Here is a 20,422-nt window from a genome sequence, read left to right on the forward strand (position 1 = left end):
TAGAATAGAGTGTGGAGGAAAGTGGAAGAAAAAGGTAAGCATAACTCAAATTTATGACTATGCATACTGTGTTTATTTAAGATAGTAATGGAGCAGTCAGTAACGGAGCCTTCTGGCAAATGTGTCTCTGTATCAGATAGAGTGATACCCTTGTCCATTTCATTTATTTTTTCTCAGCTTCATTGAGACACAATTGGAATATAACATTATGTAAGTTTAAAGGGTACCATGTGTTGACTTTATACAGTTGTATATTGTGAAATAATTACTATGGTGGGGTTACTTAGCAGATCTATCACTTATATATTTACCAGTTCTTTTTTGTGGTGAGAACATTTAGTTTACTCTCTCAGCAACTTTCAGTATATAATATGGTAACCTTATAGGTCAGTTTTGTTGCAATAATGAAATGATGTTATGTTTTTACCCTAAAATCCCAATTAATAGGCAACAAGAAAATCTATTATTCTTGATGGAGGACAGTGTGCAGTCATGCTGCATTTGACTGCATGCTCATCCTCATGATTTCCTCTAGCTGCTCGTTAGATTTAGAGGCTTAAACCAGGTTTAGGTTTGGGTTCTTTATTTGCAAAAGTACTCTAGATATGGTATTTAAACTTTAACAGGAAATAATATTCAGTTGCCTCATTATTTTTTATTCTTATCAGCCGTTGTTGACCAATGGCTAGGTCTGTTAATTCATTATGTACTGCAGGATGGTTCTGTTCTTAATCTGTCATTTTCCATTTGCTCATTCATTGGTACAGTTTATACTGAAAAGCCCAGGTGAATGCTTACTTTATTTTTACTCAGTAGTCAGAACTGGTTCTCTAGTATTTTTTGAGGGTATCTTTATGAATATATGGCTTTATAAATTTTGCATTTGTCGTTGGTCACATTAGTGATTGACATAAACATTTCAAGAGAGATTTAAATTGGCATCTGTATCTCTTTGGAGTGCATCATCCCGAGGGAACACTCTTCCCTTTTGGGCAGTACACTTTTCCTCTTTGATTACTTCCTTTGATTGCATTTCATCTTGGATGACAAGTGTTTCCAGGCTCATGCTACTCTTTTCTGTATTAGAAAAGAGTATTAGAGTCATTTCTCTAAAGAGTTTCCCTCCATTGACTAGGAAATGGCAAATCAAATTAAGAATCTGGGCACTAGCTGTGATAATCACTAAGAGTTCAATCATCTTTTCTAGGTATTTTCAGTGGATAGGGCCAGCAAACACTTTTTTCCCCAAATAAAAGGTCTATGAGTGCAATTTATTTTTATTTTATTTAACTTTTTAAATGTTTATTCATTCATTTTTGAGAGAGAGAAAGAGAGCACGAGCAGGAAAGGGACAAAGAGAAAGAGATACAGAATCCGAAGTAGGCTCCAGTCTCTGAGTTACCAACATTTCTGATAGATTTCCCTTTGCCATTGAACAAGTATATTTTCTTTTATCAACATTTTGTTTTATCCTTCCCATTTTTTCTCATGGGGAATATACTTATTTAAGTACAGGGAGTAAGAAAGGACCAAATATAAAAATGAGAAAAAAATATCAAAATGTGTTTTAAAACTCTTTGGCATGGTTTCTACACAGATTTAACTGGTACAACTACTTAATGTTTTATCTATTCTCTTTGCCACTGGATCAAGGGGAATAATTCAGATAATCAGAATTGTCAGAACAGGAATGTACATAAACTACTAATATATAAAACACTGACATGAAAATAAATCCTGAGGGACAGTGTCCAACAAGACATGAAAAAAAAATATCTAAAAACAAGCAAACAACCACACTAAGTGTGAAGTTTGTTTTCCTTGACATTGTTTTTCACACAGATTAGCAACCAAATGTCTTTATTTCTAATGTAGATGTCTGCTGAAAGTATCTCTACACCATGCCATTTGTTTTTAAACTGGCAATCTACCACATTATACTAAGTCCGTTTTTGACTCTATGATTTTTAATCTGCCTCTCAGAAAAATTTTTGGCTTCATGATACTTTTTATACAAAAACGTAAGAGTTTTTTTCCTGCTCACTGTATTGCTCACCAGTAATGGCAGTTGAAGATTCCTGTTTTGATTGATTAATGTTCTCATTTATATGCCAAGTATAATATTAAGAGTTAGTACCTTCCCTGATTATACTATAATAATATAATTTTGCACAGATGAGATCATGTGCTAAAAGCACCAGTAAAATTGTCCTTGTAAAAGCTATGCCAAATTTGCAGGTCCTTGTAGAGTTTTAAATATGTGTAAAAGAGAGCAAACACAAGTTTTTCTTTGTTTTGTTCTCTTTTGATTTTTTTTTTAATTTTATATTTTTTATTTATTTTTGAGAGAAATAGAGCGAGCAGGGGAGGGTCAGAGAGAGAGGAAGACACAGAATCTGAAGACAGGCTCCAGGCTCTGGGCTGGCTGTCAGCACAGGGTCCAATGCGGGGCTGAAACCCACAAATCGTGAGATCATGACCTAAGCTGAAGTCGGACGCTTAACCGACTGAGCCACCCAGGTGCCCCTCTGTTTTGATTTTCAAATTAGGCTATTATATTGGTTGTTATTGCTCAAGATCTTAGGCAAGTCACTTAAAACTTCTAAGCATCAATTTACACATTGGTCAAAAGGAATAATTATGTTTAACTTGTCATATAGCTGTAAAGATGAAGTATGATATGGTAGAGAATATACCTGGTGTTGTATATGACATAGAATAGAATATGTGCTCTCTATAAAAGAGACATTATTTATGAAATACCTATCAAACTTTTAAATAGCATAAAAGGTAGTGGCTGCCTAAATTTCTGTTACATTTTTTTTAGAAAAAAAATAATGCAGAAAATAAGGGGAGTTCATAAAATAATACATAACACATGACTTCAGCATATCTAAAAAACAGGGGATATAGGACCTTCGAATAATTTGAAAGCAGTAAAATACACACCCAAGTTTATTAACTGAATGGGAAGAATTCGACGGACACTACAGATAGCATGAAAAAACAATGGTGCTGTACTTATTTATTTCGTGATTCATGTAACTTTTAAAAGGAAAAATATTTTTATATCAATAAGAGAAAGGAGATATTTAAAATAAGTTGACTAAAACAGTGCTACTAAGTCATGACAGTATAAAACATATTTGATTGAAATGTAGCTGACACACAATGTTACATTAGTTTTAGTTGTACAACATAACATTTCAACAAGTCTATACATTCTGCTGTGCCCACCACAGTGTCACCTGTCACTATACAGAGCTATTAAAACAACACTGACTATATTCCTTATGCTGTAACTTCTATTTCTGTGACTTATGCCACAGAATAAGATGAAAGTCTGTACATCCCACTCTCCTTCACACATTTTGCCCATCCTTCAACTTCCTCCTTCTGGCAATCATCAGTTTGTTCTGTATTTATGGATCTGTTTCTGTTTGTTTATTTGTTCATTGCTTTATTTTATTTTTGAGATTCCACATATAAGTGAAATCATATGGTGTTTGCCTTTCCCTGTCTTGTCGGAGGCCGGCTCCAGCAGGTCCAGGGGTCCCTGAAGGATGGACGGTGTCGGTGAGAGAGAGAGTGAGAGAGCCCCGAGATCCTTTCTGATCACCAGGCAGGCATCTCTGTCCTGTCAGTTTTGGTGTCTTTATTTATAGGTCAAATGTTAACATGGCATCAGAAAATGGAATTTTTATAATGGATAGTTCTCTGTGATAAGATGTTTTTGGAAAATGTACAGAAACAGGTTTTACAGAAGTATTCTTGCAGAACTGCCCCAATTATAGTGAGGTAGAGTAACTAAGAAAATGACAGGGTGTTCACATTTTAATAACACTAAGATTAAGTCATAGGTTTGTAGATACTCTTATCCATCCTCATCACCGCTGCCAGTGTAAGGGAAGGTGTTTGTGGAATGTAAGCCTTAGGGAAGGGGCTGCTATACACCATCAGCTAGCAAAGGTGTATGTAGTAACTTATCTTCTGCCCTTATCTATTCCTTCTCTCTAAGTTAGGCTCTTTGTCTCTGGGCAAGACTTGATTTTCCAGTTATATTCTTTATGGCACCAGAGAGCCAACCATATCTTTAAAGAGTTTAGCTCATTTCCAATACATAGAATAGCCTTTCTGAGTGCATTTACCTTTTTGTCTAGTTTTAAGATTTGAATAGCTAGGGAATAAGAGACATTTTTGATTAGCTGATTTACATGTTGATCTGTATGAACATCTTGGACTAACGCAACGGTAGAAAACAGAATTGTACATGTAAAGGTCAATCTTTTATGAGTAAGGGTCATTAGCCTGTTCATAGCTCAAGGAAAAGTATGAAGGGAAACAGGACCTTCTGGAGACACGATGTCTCTTCTCATAATAAAAACAAGAAGTTCCCACAATAAGTTTCTTCACAATATGCAATCATCATACCAGGGCCGGAATAAGGGGACAAGTCACTCCCAATATTGATCAACAAGGTACCTTAGGGGTCATTACTCAAGCAGAAATAATTGAGTGGGGGTGGATATCGGTCATCATCTGATAGGCAAGAGGCCATGCAAACTTGCTTTAACCTCACCAGGAGTTTTCTCGACTAGTTGTCTCAGAATGGCTCCCAACACTGTCTGACTTATTACATTTAGCAAAATACCCTCCAGATCCATTCATGTTGTTACAAATGGCAAGATCCCATCCTTTTGTATGGCTGAGCAGTATTCTATTACAATATATCACATCTTCTTTATCCTTTCATCTATCGATGTACAGTTGGTTTGCTTCCGTATTTGGTTATTGTGAATAATGTGACAATAACCACAGATATTTTGTATGTTTTTTTGGAATTGGTGTTTTTGATAAAACATTTTGATTAATCAGAATAGTCAGCAAAGTGAGTAATATTCCATAGCTACTGTTTTTTTTTTTAATGTTTTTATTTATTTGCGTGAGAGAGAGAGAGAGAGAGACAGAGTGAGCAGGGGAGGGTCAGAGAGAGAGGGAGACACAGAATCTGAAACAGTCTCCAGGCTCTGAGCTAGCTGTCAGCACAGAGCCCGACGCGGGGCTCGAACCCACGAACCATGAGATCGTGACCCGAGCTGAAGTCGGACGCTTAACCAGCTGAGCCACCCAGGCACCCCCATAGCTACTGGTTTTATATTGACAATCATAAATCACAATCATAAATCACTGACATGGAACCTGCAAGTAGTTAAGCTTTTTTCTTAATATTTATTTGGGTTTTTTTTTTTTTTTTTTTTGAGAGAGAGAGAGAGAAATAGAGCATGAGTAGGGGAAGGGCAGAGAGAGATGAAGACACAGAGTATGAAGTGGGCTCCAGATTCTGAGCTGCTAGCACCACCTCAACATGGGACTCAAACTCAGGAACCATGAGATCATGACCTGAGCTGAAGTTGGATGCTTAACCAACTGAGCCACCCAGGCACCCTTAATAGATAGTTTTAAAGGAAGACACAATTCGTCTATGTCTATGTTATAATTAGTGTTTAACAAATGAGCTCAGCATTTCCTGTAACCGTGACATAGATACAGCAAGATAGTACAAATTAGTCTAAAATTTCAGGGCACCTGGGTGGCTGAGTCGGTTAAGCTTCCGACTTTGGCTCAGATCATGGTCTCATGGTTTGTGGGTCTGATCCCCGCGTCAGGCTCTGTGCTGCCAGCTGGGAGCCTGGAGCCTATTTCAGATTCTGTGTCTCCTTCTCTCTCTGCCCCTGCCCTGCTCGCACTCTGGCTCTCTCCCTATCTCAAAAATAAAAACAAACATTAAAAAGAATTTTTAAAACATTTCATTTCTCTTATCAAATCTTTATGATAACATTCATTCATACTACCTCAAATTTGGATTTGTTTATATGAAACGTACTTTAAGGACCAAATATTTGAAGGTTTCTTTACTTTCTGGCCCGTTAGGATGTAAATAAAGGGGTTCAGCATGAGACAACAGAGTTACTAAGAATGGCTACTGCCTTTGTCAATGATGCGTTTTATTTTTGCAAAGAAATTAGCATATATGAAAATAGAAATGGCAATCGTGTGAGTAGAACAAGCGGAATAAACTAGTTTCTCTGACTAGCAGATGTGATGTATATGTAAGACAAAATCACAAATGTCAAAGTGAATAGTAAAATATTCAAAGTGAAAACCAATTACTTCTAGGAGCCACGTATCTAAGTAAGACAGTTGTAAAAGGGAAAGATAGCCACATGCAAAGTGATCAGTGACATTGGAAACACAGTTATGCAGCTGGAGAAGTATAAAGGGTGGGAAAATGGTCAAAAACCTACCTTGCAATGCACATAGCATTAACAGGATACAGAGTTTCATGCTCATGACGGTTGTTTAATGAAGGGGCTTGCAAAGGACAGCATAATGATCAAAGGACACGAACATTTGAATTGAAATTCAGCCACTCCCAGGGCACCTGGGTGGTTCAGTGGGTTAATTGTCCAACTTCAGCTCAGGTCATGATCTCACGGCTCTTCGGTTGGAGCCCCGCTTCAGGCTCTGTGCTGACAGCTAGCTCAGAGCCTGGAGCCTGTCTTTGGATTCTGTGTCTCCTTCTCCCTCTGTCCCTCCCCTGCTCACGCTGTCTCTCTCTCTCTCTCAAAAATAAAAAATAAAAGCATTTTAAAAATTAAAAAAAAAAAGCAATTCAAACGCTCCCTTGAACACAAAGAAAAATAGTTGGGCTGCACAACTGTTATAAGAAATGATGTTATCCCTTGTGATAATTTGTCTCCAGATATCTATGAATGCATACAGTGTAAATGAGATTTCTAAGACAGAGAAGTTCCAGCTAAGAAATATATAGGTATTTGCAGATGGAAGTCAACTAAAGTTAGGGTTTTGAAGTCAAGTGTTCATTGACACTTAATATGTATGTGGTAAATAAGAAGAGGAAAATCACAATCAGAAGATCAGGAACATCAGAAAAGCTCAGCAGAAAAAACTCTCATCATTGTGTGGTTGTTTATTTCTTTCTCTTTCATTTTTATCTCTTTTAAAGATATGTGACAGCATTGATGAGTCTGGAGGACATTAGTTTAGATGAAATAAGTCAGTCAGAAAAAAACAAAAAAATGGATAAATCCACTTTCATGAGGTATTAAACTTAGTCTCACTCACAGAAATGATGGATAGATGGTGTCTCCCTTGGGACAGGTTGGGGTGGGCAAATGGGGAATTGATGATGGCTGGTATAAAGTGCAGTTCTGCAAGAGGAATAAGTTCTGAAGATGTTGAAGATAAATAGTATTGAAGAACATGTTGGCTGTAGTACATTTTGCCTACAGTTAACAATACTATATTGTACCCTTAAAATATAAGTGGGTAAATCTCATATTGAATGTTCTCATCACTTTATAAATATAATTTGTACTGATTCCCACTATAGCAGTTAGATATAAAGACCAATATTAATAACAATCATTACTTTTTCTTTAGCTAATTATGCTATTTGCTTGACAGGTTCATTTCCATTCCTATAGTATATTATATATGCCAGATTTATTGGGCACTGGCCTTACCAGTGGGGAAGTATATGTTGAGAGGTTATAGGACTCTAAGCTTTCAAACTATTTGTCTTATTTAACACACAAATTTTACTTTAGCTAAGACAAAATCGAGAAACCATTTGTAGGTTTTCTCCTACATTTCGAATCTCCTTCAGTTTTCTATCATTTACTGTTTTTTTTCCTCTAACAACTCCTGTCCTATATATCTCAATTGAATAAATTGCATAGAAAGCATTAGGCATTTAGGAATACTAATTAGGATATTATATTTTCTATTACTAAAAAATCATTTATGTAACTTAGAATACTTTTTTTGGTATCCATAATTCTTATTTTTCTTCTCTCTCTGTCTGTCTCATACAACATACACACACACACCCCTATATTTGTATAAAATACTTTAGACATTTAATACCTTAAGTAGAATGAGTGGAAGAGTATTTTAACAGGTGAAATTCTAGTTTCATAAGAAATAGACAATTTTGCTCTGTTATAAAGCTCTTACAAAGTTTCTACAAAACGTAAAAGATTTTGTTTAGGCATTAAATAATGTAGATACATGCCCTGTTTCAAACTCATCCAAAACTAGAGAAGGAGTTATAATTAATATTTCAGCATAGTTAGAATGTGGGGCTTATATTCTATAGAATTAGAGAAAATAAACTTATCCTACATATCTAAGCCAGCTATTGCTTCACAGTTTTCTATAGTATGTGTGAATGTATGTATGTATATATGTTTGTATATATGTCTGTATCTAACTGTATATGTACCTATATCTACTGGTTATTATCGGATTGTAAATGCGGAGATCTATTTGGCAACATGAATACAAATGTATATATTGTTAGACATTGCTGCTTTTTTTTTAACCAGCAGAAAATTCACAGGGACATACCCTATTAAGTGTGCAGTATTATTTGTTTTTTAAATGAAAACTTTCACATTTTTCTGTAAATCATATGGCATTTGAAGAACTTTTTTGTCTAGAGAAATGACAAGATGGTGAGGGAATTCCTGTCAAATCAATGAAAATAATGAAATTATATTTTCTGTATAGATTAAGTAAAATATACCAATATTTACAGTGTCCTCTCCATTCTTGGTGATAATTGTTTTCCTAAACAAAACTCCAACATCATAATAAAACAATTATTGCTCAAGAAGTGGCAACTAAGAAACTGTTCAGAAGACTGGGAAGCAGAAAGACATACAAAGTCATTGTAACTGACTGGAAATATATTATAGGTGCTTGTAAACTGATAGAAACAAAGAAAGAATGAATAAGGAGACCAAGAAGGTACTATAATTTGAAGAAGTTGCTTAAATTTCATGTTTGTATATTTTAGATTGCCATGTGGTGTGTGGCTATTTCATGACACCACAGCCTATCATTTTCTGGAGAAAAACACAATCTTCCTTGCCCTGTCCATGAAGGCTTGCCTGACTTGCTGATTCCTTAGGCTGTAAATAAAGGGGTTCAGCATGGGGGCCACTGAGGTGTTTAGCACAGCAACACCCTTGCTCAGAGATGCTCTGTCTTTTGCTGAGGGTTTAATGTACATGAAAATGCAGCTGCCATAGGAGATGGAGATGACAATCATGTGGGAAGAACAGGTGGAAAAGGCCTTTGTCCTCTGACTAGTAGAAGGGATTCTTAAAATTGTTCTGATGATATATGTGTAGGACAGAAATATCAAGGCCAACGTGAACATTAGAGTAAACACAGCGCAGGAAAACCCCAGCATCTCTAGGAATTTTGTGTCTGAACAGGCAAGTTGCAGCAGGGGAAAATAATCACAGGTAAAATGGTCAATAATATTAGACCTACAGTAATTAAGGTTTAAGAGCAACATGAGTGCGGGGAATATGATTAAGAATGAAATTAGCCACGAAGAGAAGACAAGGAGTATGCAGACTCTGGGATTCATGATGGTCATGTAATGCAGAGGTTTGCAGATGGCAATGTNGGAGGTGTTTAGCACAGCAACACCCTTGCTCAGAGACGCTCTGTCTTTTGCTGAGGGTTTAATGTACATGAAAATGCAGCTGCCATAGGAGATGGAGATGACAATCATGTGGGAAGAACAGGTGGAAAAGGCCTTTGTCCTCTGACTAGTAGAAGGTATTATTAAAATTGTTCTGATGATATATGTGTAGGACAGAAATATCAAGGCCAACGTGAACATTAGAGTAAACACAGCGCAGGAAAACCCCAGCATCTCTAGGAATTTTGTGTCTGAACAGGCAAGTTGCAGCAGGGGAAAATAATCACAGGTAAAATGGTCAATAATATTAGACCTACAGTAATTAAGGTTTAAGAGCAACATGAGTGCGGGGAATATGATTAAGAATGAAATTAGCCACGAAGAGAAGACAAGGAGTATGCAGACTCTGGGATTCATGATGGTCATGTAATGCAGAGGTTTGCAGATGGCAATGTAACGGTCATAGGACATGGCGGCCAGAAGGTAGAATTCAGTGACTCCCAAGAGGATGAAAAAAAATAGCTGAGCAATGCAGCCATTAAAGGAAATGGTTTTATCTCCTGTCATCATAGTATCTAGGAACTTGGGTATGCTGACAGTTGTGAATGAAACCTCTAATAAGGAGAAGTTTCTGAGGAAGAAATACATGGGGGTCTGGAGGTGGGACTCCAGCAGGGTAAGGGTGATAATGGTCAGGTTGCCCGTGATGCTGAGCATGTAGGTGATGAGCAGGAAGACAAAGATCAGCACCTGAAGCTGTGGGTCATCTGACAATCCCAGGAGGATAAATTCTGTTGTTCTTGTGTGGTTTCTCATTCCTCAGTTGCTTTTTTGTTGGTCTCCTGCCAGACCTCTAGGAGAAAGCAAGAGGAACAAGTGTTGAAAGTAGATTAACAGAGGTTCAAGTATGGAGCCAGAATTTTGCTGAAATACTTTGTCATTTAACCTACAGGGGAAATTTTAAGTATCTTAGTCTTATTTTTTTCTTGCGTACCTACCATCTGAGCTGAAACCTCCTGTGAGCTCCTCCACTACATGTGCATGTCTGAAAGTTAAGACAAATTCTTACTCTCAAAGCCATTGCAACACAATCCAGTTCCTAGAACAGTCATAGAAGACTTAAGATAAACACATGTCTAATTCATTAATAAAGTGATACTGAGTTTGTTGAATCAAACACATCAATCAGGTGTAGTTCCCTCTTGTATTTCAAATTCAAAGCTGCAGATCTCATAGGGTGGGTCTTAGTTTTATAAGAGGTTTTTGTTTTGTTTTGTTTTGTTTGTTTACCTACTTTTCAAGCTGTATATATCTACTCGGCCTAATTTCCTATGTTGAGTAAATATATAACAAAGACGTAAAAGAAACTCCAACTTTTTGGGTATACATTTTTTTTATTTTTTAGTGTTTATTCATTTATTTTTTTAGAGACTAAGACAGCACAAGTGGGAAAGGGACAGAGAGAGGGTGAGAGAGAGAAACCCCAAGCAGGCTCCACACTGCCAGTGAAGAGATCGGTGTGTGGCTCAAATACACGAAGCCATGAGATCATGACCTGAACCAAAACCAAAAATTGGGTGCACAACCCACAGAGCCACTCAGCTGCCCCTGAATATGCAATTTAAAAGAAAACTTCATAAAGCATTATTTTAAAGTTACTTTCATTAAATTTCTTTAGAATTCATTCCTTCAATTAACATTATTCCCGCTGAGTACCACCACTCTTCTTTCATCAGGGTTTACTTTTTTGAAAGGGGTAGTTTTTCCATAACACCTAGAAATCCCCAAATACATTCTCATCAAATAGACAACATTTGGTTTCAATTTCAAGATTGAAATTTCTGCAATATTTAACTGTCATTGGAGATCCAGGTTTAAAAAACCCATTATTGCCATTCCATTGTTAATAATGTATCAATGCACTCTATTTTTACTCTTATTTCAACGTTTTTGCATAGTCTTTTTTCTCTTATGCTTCCTATCAATTTTAAGACTTTTCTGAAAAATAATACCATGACTAACATACACTTTCTGGTTACTGATGAAGTCTTTGAAGGAATGTATGAAGAGCAATGAAGGAAGTTATAATAGGTAAGGAAGGGTTCATGTGAACATCACTGAAAATGAGTACTGATAGATCAGTTTTGTAGGACCAGAGAACATGCTTAAAGAAGCTGTAGGAAGAGATGATCCAATATCACAGACTTGGGGAAGTATACTATACTATTTATGTAAAGATGTTAATGGAAACTCAATGAATTGTATTCATTTTCCACCATCAACTCAGCCTGATGAATGTTATTCCTTCATTCATTCAGCAGGCTTTTGAGAGAAATAAACTTGAGTGTTTAACAAGATGCATATGATTCCTCAACCCTGAGGCATGAATACATCCTTGGGAGGAATACATCCTTGGGAGGATGAAGGGTATCTCTAAGCCTTTAGCTCATCTTTTTTATTTTTGAATGCAGATTCATATTCCCCCCTGGAAGAACATGGTTTAGGTGAATCTCTGTATAATCTTCCACTCATTTAATCAAAATCAAGAACCCCTTCTAAGGACTCCTAAGACAGAAACATTGACATTCAAAATGAAAGTTAACAATAATACTTCATATTTGTTGCATAAGATGGCCACAAAATACCTCAAGGTTTTATTCTGAAAGCCCCCCTTTCAAAATCCTTATCATCAATTTAGCATTAACAATGACCCTTTAGATAAAGTAGAAACTGATGACTTCTCTGATGCCCAAGATGAGAAAGGGACTCTGTATTAAAGGATATATGAAGGACCAAAGGATATTCCTTTAAGAGATTAAGAGCCTTAGACTGATTCCATTTTATTTGTGGTGCATTTTGTTGTTGTTGTTGTTGTTGTTAATAATGTCCTAGTTGCACTGAGTGGACATATCCCTTAGTAATGCAATAACTTTGAGAGTCTAATTGTTTCAATTTATTGTATGTTTACTAAATTCGCTTTTATTCAGTTAAACTTCACTAGAGATCATTAGAGAAATTTCATGAATCATAGCTTCCACGCATTGTGCTTTATGATCACTTCTGTCTCTCTCTCTCCCTCTCTCTTTTAACCTTATAAGTAAAGAGTTGTTCGGAGTTTTGGCTGATATGTTAGAGGAAAGGAAAACTGCTTAAATCAATGTTGCAGAAAGCATCTAGGTCAACTTCAAAATTACTCTACATTTATTTGCACTGTTCAATCATGCTGGGCTTTGGGCTGTGACACAAGCGTTCTCTAAGAACTTCTTTTGGTCTGAATAAAGCAAAGACTCCCCTGGAGAACCCAGTAAGTCACTGGAAAGATCGTACCTGTAGGAATTGGTGGCAAATACTAACTCCTAACCTCAAACTTGCAGTTCTTAATTTAGACAAAAATAAGCATGGAAAAGAAGAAAAATACATAAAATTATAATAAGATTATGGTATCAAACACTATTAATTTTTGGAGCTGCCTGGATGGGTCAGTTGGTTAAGCATCCAACTTAGGCTCAGGTCATGATCTCGTGGTTTGTGGGTTGGAGCCCTGCACTGGGCTCTGTGCTGACAGCTCAGAGCCTAGAGCCTGCTTCAGATTCTGTGTCTCCCTCTCTCTCTCTCTGCCCCTCCCCAACTCACATCCTGTCTTTCCTTCAAAAATAAATACACATTAAAAAAAAAAAAAGAAAGCCACTTGTTTTCTGATTCATGACAGTCTAGTGTAAATTACTATCACAGAAAGTATATGGGCTCTGCAATTAGAGAATGTGATTTCAAAATACAAATGGGCTGCTTGATTGAAGTGTGACTTTGGCAGCTACTTAAATTCCCTAAGCATCAGTTTTCTCTGTTTCTCATGGATTTGAAATTTCAAGGGCGTCTTGGGAATGAACTGAAATAATAAAAGTGCAAGTGCTCTGTAAACCATGCGACACTTACTATGCTTTAAGAACTGGTGTATTTATTTTCTTTTAGTTGAAATTGATTTCTAGCTAGGCAGAATATTCATAGTTAACTGTGATTGAGCAAAACCATGATTCCAATGGCATTCTAAGGACATTTATATTCTATCTCATTTAACCATTAGGACACACCGATGGGAACTTTATCTTTATTCCCAATGAAGCATTAGGGTCAGTGTAGTTATATACCTTAGATATATTTGTATAGTTAACAAGTGTTTAATATAATCAGAGAATACCTAAAATTAAAGTCTGTTCTCTTAAAGTACTACATAGTCTATATTAAATTAGAAACACAGGCATAGAGTGGTAATTTTTTGCTTTTTATTTAAGACAATGAATCAATTTATAGAATAAACAAAATAATATCTCTTTACATTTATAAATATACCCAGTTGTAAAATACAACTCCAACATACCTTATTTAATTTGATTAATAATTGAGCTGATAAAGAATGAGTCAATGATAAGGTTTGAGAGACTACTATTCCCTCCCCTATGTCCTACTTACCTCTGATTTCATACAGGCTCACTAACACACAGAATGGTTGAAATATAAAAAATATTAGTGGTTTCCATTGTTGTAATCCAAGGAAATCCGTGTCCTGAACACAGTTCCTCTCACTGAACACATTTGCTCTCTACTGTTAATGTTTTTGACTTAAATTTTCCATTTTAGCTAGAGGGAATAGATTGAGCACAGAGAATAAGAAAGGAGCAGATATATAAAAGAGAAAAAATTTCAGAAGGTGTTTTAAAACTATCTGGTACAGTTTCTACACAGATTTTATGTGGCATAAGCTACTTAATGTTTTATCTATTCTTTGCCACTGACTCAAGGGGAATAATTCAGTGAATCAAAATTGCCAGGATAGGACTATACACAAAACACTAAGGAACATAAAACATAATACACATTAGTATTGAAATTTGAAAAGGAAGCTTGGGGGACAGTGTCCGATGAGACAGAAAAAAAATAACAAGCAAATATCCTCTTAGTGTGATTTCTCTTGAGAAACAGAGACCGACAGAGATTATTTTCCAGAGATTACCATGAAATATCTCCATTCTTATGGCAGATCTCTACCAAATGCATCTCTACTCCATGCCATTTTTTAAAACTGGGAATCTACCACATTGTATTAATTCATTCATTGACTCCATTAACTTTAATCTACCTTCCACGGAGGATTTTGGGACTATAAGACTGCTACTATTCATATTTTGTCCTTCTCACTCTGGTGGCACCAGCAACGGTAGTTGAAGAGTTTCTTGTTTTCATTGATCAATGTTCTAACGTATATGCCAACGATAATATTAGGGATGAGTACCTTCCCTGACCCCAGACTATAATCATATAATCATGGCAAAATGAAATAGTGTGCGTACAAAACACCCATAAAATTGTGCAGGTCCTTAGTAAAAGCTATGCAAAATATTCAGGTCTCTAAGATTTGAAAAATGTATGGAATAGAGCAAACACAAGTTTTTGTCATTTTCTTTTATTTCATTATTCAAATCAGGTTATCACATTGGCTGTTGTAGCTCAAGACCTCAGGCAGGTTCCTCAACCATAGACTTTACACATTTGTGAAATAGAGATAATCACTCAAATTTGCCATATAGTCATGACAGCTAAATATGACATGATTTAGGACATACCAGATTGAGCATATGGCATAGAAGAAATATTTCCTACAGAAGAGATGCTATTATTGGTGAAATTCTTATCAAACACCCAGGTATCAGGAGTGTCTTGGTGACTGCCTAATATTTATCGATCTCATATTTTTCAGGATAATACATATGAACAAGGAGAATATACAAAATAAGATAATGTATGCCTTAAGCATAAATAGAATATAAAACACATATGGCCTTCAGATAATTTATAAACAGTAAAATAAACACTCAAGCCTATTTCAGATTGGAAAGAATTGGACAGGTACTGCAGATAGTATCCAAAAATAGGGTTGTTACAGATATTATATTTCATATATTTTATAACTTTAAGAAAGAAACTCAGATGTTAGTATACAAGAAAATAAAATATAAGGAGTACTTTTTAAAAACATTGCTACTCCATTAGCCATTTTGGTATACAATATTTTTATTATCTGGAGCAATCAGCAAAATGAGATGTTTTATAGCCACTGACTTTCTATTCAGAATTGTAAAACAGTGAGGAAATGAAACTTACAGACAGCTTGAAATAAAGATGCAACATAGTTACTTTTGGTGTACAAGATAGCTTAAGCAATGTGCTCAGCCTTGAAAGTATCTGTGAGATGGATATGGGGACATATTGTAGAAGTCTAAATTTTATTTTTCCTTTATTGGATCTTCCCAGTGATGATCTTCCCAATGATATCCTTTCATGTTAATACATATTTTCATTTGTTTCTAGAAAACACTACTTTATGAAGCAAATTTTTGAAAGCTTGTTTTACTTGCTGGTTCCTCAGGGTATAAATAAAAGGGTTCAACATGGGGGCAATTGAGGTGTTGAGAATAGCTACTCCTTTGGTCAGTGATGCTCTTTCGTTTGCTGAAGGCTTGACATACATGAATATACAGCTCCCATAAGAGATGGAAATGACAATCAAGTGAGAGGAACACGTAGAGAAAGCCTTTTTCCTCTGAGTCGCAGACGGGATTCTCAGAATGGTGCTAAGGATGCACATGTAGGAAAGAATCACTAATGCCAACGTGAAGAGCAGCGTGACAAAAGCAAAGTAAAAGCCAATCATCTCTAATATCCATGTGTCTGAGCATGAGAGTTGTAAAATGGGGAAATAGTCACAAGAGAAATGATCAATTACATTGGAAGCACAGAAATCCAGCTGGAGGATGAGCATGAGTGGTGGGAAAATGGTAAGAAATCCTCCCAGCCATGACCCAAAGACAAGCAAGGTGCATAATTTCTTGTTCATGATGGTGGTGTAGTGAAGAGGCTTGCAGATGGCAACATAGCGATCAAAAGACATGGCAGTGAGAAGAAAAAACTCAGATACACCCATAAAGATGAAGAAAAAGAGTTGAGCTAAACAATTGTTATAGGAAATGGTCTTGACCTTAGTAATGATTGTCCCCAAAAATCTAGGGATAGACACACTAGTGAATGTAATTTCTAAGAAGGAGAAATTCCGCAGGAAGTAATACATAGGAGTCTTGAGATGGAAGTCTGTTAAGGTGAGGATGATGATGGTTAGGTTTCCGGTGACACTTAATACATAAGCCATAAACAGAAAGATAAAAATTATAGCTTGAAGCTTTGGGTCATCTGAGATGCCCAAGAGAACAAACTCTGTGATCACTGTATGGTTTCTCATACTGAATTTTATTTTATTTAAGCAAAATCTACTGTTGAAAACCAAAGCAGAAAGACTATGTGACTAGTAAAGGAATTGAAGTTTTAAATGTTCGCACTATTAGCCCCAATGAAATGAAGCCAATGGAACTTTTATCTTGTTGCATTTTTGCAACATCCATCCAGTCCCATTAAAGCAGAAACATTTTGCACATCCTCTGTTGAAAAGAAAAAATGTGTTCACAGATCTATGTTAAAAGTCCCCTCATTAGTGATTTTATATAACATCTGTACCTGTAACCAAATTTTCTATATGTGCACTATATCCTTTAATATTTAGCTATTCACTTTAGTTTTATTTTAATTCCAGTATACTTGACATACACTGTTAGGTTCATTTCAGGTGTACAATATAGTGGCTCCAGAGTTCCATACATCACTCTATGCTCATCATGACAGATGCACTCCTTAAACCCCATCACCTATTTGCCCCATCCCCCTGCCCACCTCCCCTCTGGTAACCATCAGTTTGTGCTCTACAGTTAAGAGTGTGTTTCTTGGCTTGACAAAGCAGGAAAAAAATATCTATTGGGAAAAAGAATGTCTCTTCAACAAATGGTATTGGGAAAACTGATCAGCTACATACAAAAAAAAAAAAAAAAGAAAGAAAGAAACTACACCCCTTCCTTACACCATACACAAAAATAAAATCCAAATGGATTAAAGAGCTAAAGGCGAGACCTGAAACCATAAAAATTCTAGAAGAGAGCAGAGGCAGCAATGACTCTGACATCATCTTTAACGATGTTTTACTAGATATGTCTCCTGAGTCAAATAAAATATGTTTCTGCAACAATATTTATTACATTTATAATTTAGGTATTGAGACATTGTTATCCAACTTCTCAGACTTTGTTCTTAGGACTAAAATATCTAATTTTGAGTTTTAATTTGGATGCCATTTACAAACTTTATTGTCTTATAAGATTTGGTATAAGCTAATGACCAAATCACAATTCCTGAGCTTAATAGTAGCTATAATTAATATTATTCTTAATATATATTCTTTTAAATATGAGCAGAGGAAATGAATGTGTTCTCTATCAGGGAAATATTAGATTAGAATTGCCTTAGTGATAAAAAAGAGTAAAGTTCTTTACGGGAAAAAACCCTGAAGCCACATAGGTAGAGCTATATCAGTAATATATTCTGACAGCATACTGTTCCATTAATATCATTTTAATGTTCCTTATTTAAATTAACAATTGACTACTTTCTGTTTTTCTGTTTCCACTATTTACTATATCTTTTTTGCTCTCAAATTTGTCTGAGGGCAAGAAGGAACTCATAAGGGAATTTTTTTGATAACAAAACATCTCATTGTCTTCTTTCCAGGAGACTAACTATACAGAATAAATAATTTTTTTTGTAAAATTTACTTTCTAGAAACCACAATTTCTAAAATGTAATCTATATGACTTTACCTGTTTTTTTTTCTCTGTTTATTTCTAGCAATCAGATTCTATCTATGGTATAAGTCCTCAAAAATGTTTGCTGTATGGTTTGTTTGTTTGTTTGTTTGTTTTCCTATGAGCTGAACTGGGTAAGCCTTTGGGAGGAACTGTCAAGCTCATATTGTGTCTTTTTCTTTTTTTTTCTTTTTTCCTGACCGTCAGCATTCTTTTCCTTGAGGAACAGACACATATTTCTTATAACATACCAGCAAAATCGGCAGATCAAAAGGCACAGACTGCTACTATATTTTAAATCATGACAAAAATGTTCAAATTTAAAATTTGTTTTAGTAAATATACTGATGTGACACATTGGGGACCACTATACTTTATTCCAACAAAGTAACCTTTGGAATGGGAAAAAGATAAACACATTTACTGAGAAATCTGGAACGCACTTATGTTTTGATTTGTCTAATGATTCCAGTCATAAATATAACTGCAGATTTTTTTATTTTCTTAATATGTGAGAGCCAATGCATTCATAGTCTACTTCAGGATACTTTGTCATCAGTTCACTCTTGCCTCTATTATGCAAAAGCCTCTCATACTGAGAAAAAGACAGTCTTGACTGCATGCAAGCTTTCTATAGCCTCCGCTCTAAGTGAAAGAGTTTCTCTTGATCACTTGTATCTTTCCATATAACCATAAACTTTGTTCTGGCCTGAATGTCAAGAAGTATTTTTGTAACCCTGAGAGTTCTTTAAGTGATTTCTATGGAATACTGCCTTATGGCTGGCAGTTAAAACATTTACTAGTTCCCCGGAAAAGAGAATGATTGAATACTATCCAAAGACAAAACAAGTTTACCTTCTCTGGTCACTGTATAAATCCCCCAAGAGACCTTGGGCAGGAAAGGAAAGGTGCAAGGAGAAATGAACTCAGATGTATAGTGATGCCATGACATGCATCTTTCCAGAAAGCTAAGCGATAGAGTGAGGTGAAAGCAAAAGGGTACCTGCCAGCATGTACAGTCACCTGGTATCCCTTTGGCTGTACTTATTTTCCCTAATATGCCCATGGCACTTAGGCTACATCCAGGAGATAATTTATTGTCAATTCCTTTGGGACCCTTTAAATCCAGGGCTGAGCTATATGGTAGTGGACCTTTCATTGAAGGTGGCACCCAGGCTTTATTAAATTATACATCTCCAGTCGTATAAAGTAGAATGAAGAAATAAACAACTTTTTTCATTTATTTTTGTTGTGCATTTCTATTCTTAACTTTGAAATGAAGATGTCCTCAACAGTTACCAAATTTGTTGTAAACAAACACAAGCACAAAACAACATTCTGACTTTAGTGTTAGGCTATTGCCCACCCTCTTCTGAAAACATTCACATGAGGGGCACCTGGCTGACTCAGTCAGTTAAGCGTCCGTCTTCCGCTCAGGTCATGATCTCACAGTCCGTGGGTTCCAGCCCCACTTCAGACTCTGCTGACAGCTCAGAGTCTGGAGCCTGCTTCAGATTCTGTGTCTCCCTCTCGCTGCCCCTTCCCCACTCGCTCTCTGTCTCTGTCTCTCAAAATAAAATAAAGACATAAAAAAAATTCAGATGAAATCCTCTTCCAGATATAAAAGTCTTCCCAGAAATCCTTTATTTTGTCACCTCTCAGCTCCAACCAGCTGACTACATCTATACTCCATGTGACCCAACTCTGGGTCTCATTATGTCTTGAAAATGCCTGTTCTGTGCTCAACAAACTTACTTATGCTCTCTTTTTCAAGTTATTCTCAAGCTTTTTTTATTATTTGAGTATAGTTGTCATACAATGTTACATTAATTTCAGGTGTACAACTTACTGATTTGACAGGTTTATACATAATGCTGTGTTCACCACAAGTATAGCTACCAGCTCTCCTGTTACAGTGTTATTACAATATCATTGACTATGTTCCTTTGGTGTCTTTTATTCCCATGATTTATTTATTCCATAACAAAGTCTGTATCTCCCTCTCCTCTTCACCTATCTCCCCACCCACCTCTGCTCTGGCAACCATCAGTTTATTCTCTGTATTACAGATGTGATTGTGCTTTGTGTTTATTCATTTTTAAAAAAGCCAATTGTGAGGAGAATCATGTTATTTGTCTTTCTTGAAATTATTTCTCTTAGGATG

General features: G+C 36.0%; 2 protein-coding genes and 1 pseudogene across 2 annotated transcripts; all 3 read right to left on the bottom strand.

Moving 5' to 3' along the window:
• Positions 1 to 5,853: 5,853 nt before the first annotated feature.
• On the bottom strand, positions 5,854 to 6,411 carry LOC144233245 (olfactory receptor 6C3-like; annotated as a pseudogene).
• A 2,515-nt stretch (positions 6,412 to 8,926) lies between these two features.
• On the bottom strand, positions 8,927 to 10,339 carry LOC144233235 (olfactory receptor 6C1). Its single transcript, XM_077766067.1, has 2 exons — positions 9,837 to 10,339; positions 8,927 to 9,362 (listed from the first exon to the last, which is right to left on the bottom strand). The coding sequence occupies exons 1-2, from the start codon at positions 10,337 to 10,339 to the stop codon at positions 8,927 to 8,929; spliced, it is 939 nt and encodes a 312-aa protein (XP_077622193.1).
• A 5,533-nt stretch (positions 10,340 to 15,872) lies between these two features.
• Positions 15,873 to 16,811, bottom strand: LOC144233236 (olfactory receptor 6C3-like). The gene has a single exon (XM_077766068.1). It carries the CDS (start codon positions 16,809 to 16,811, stop codon positions 15,873 to 15,875), a length of 939 nt encoding a protein of 312 aa, XP_077622194.1.
• Between the last annotated feature and the right edge of the window lie 3,611 nt (positions 16,812 to 20,422).

The sequence above is a fragment of the Crocuta crocuta genome, unplaced genomic scaffold (assembly GCF_008692635.1).
Source record: "Crocuta crocuta isolate KB4526 unplaced genomic scaffold, BGI_CrCroc_1.0 scaffold245, whole genome shotgun sequence".
Lineage (NCBI taxonomy): Eukaryota > Metazoa > Chordata > Mammalia > Carnivora > Hyaenidae > Crocuta > Crocuta crocuta.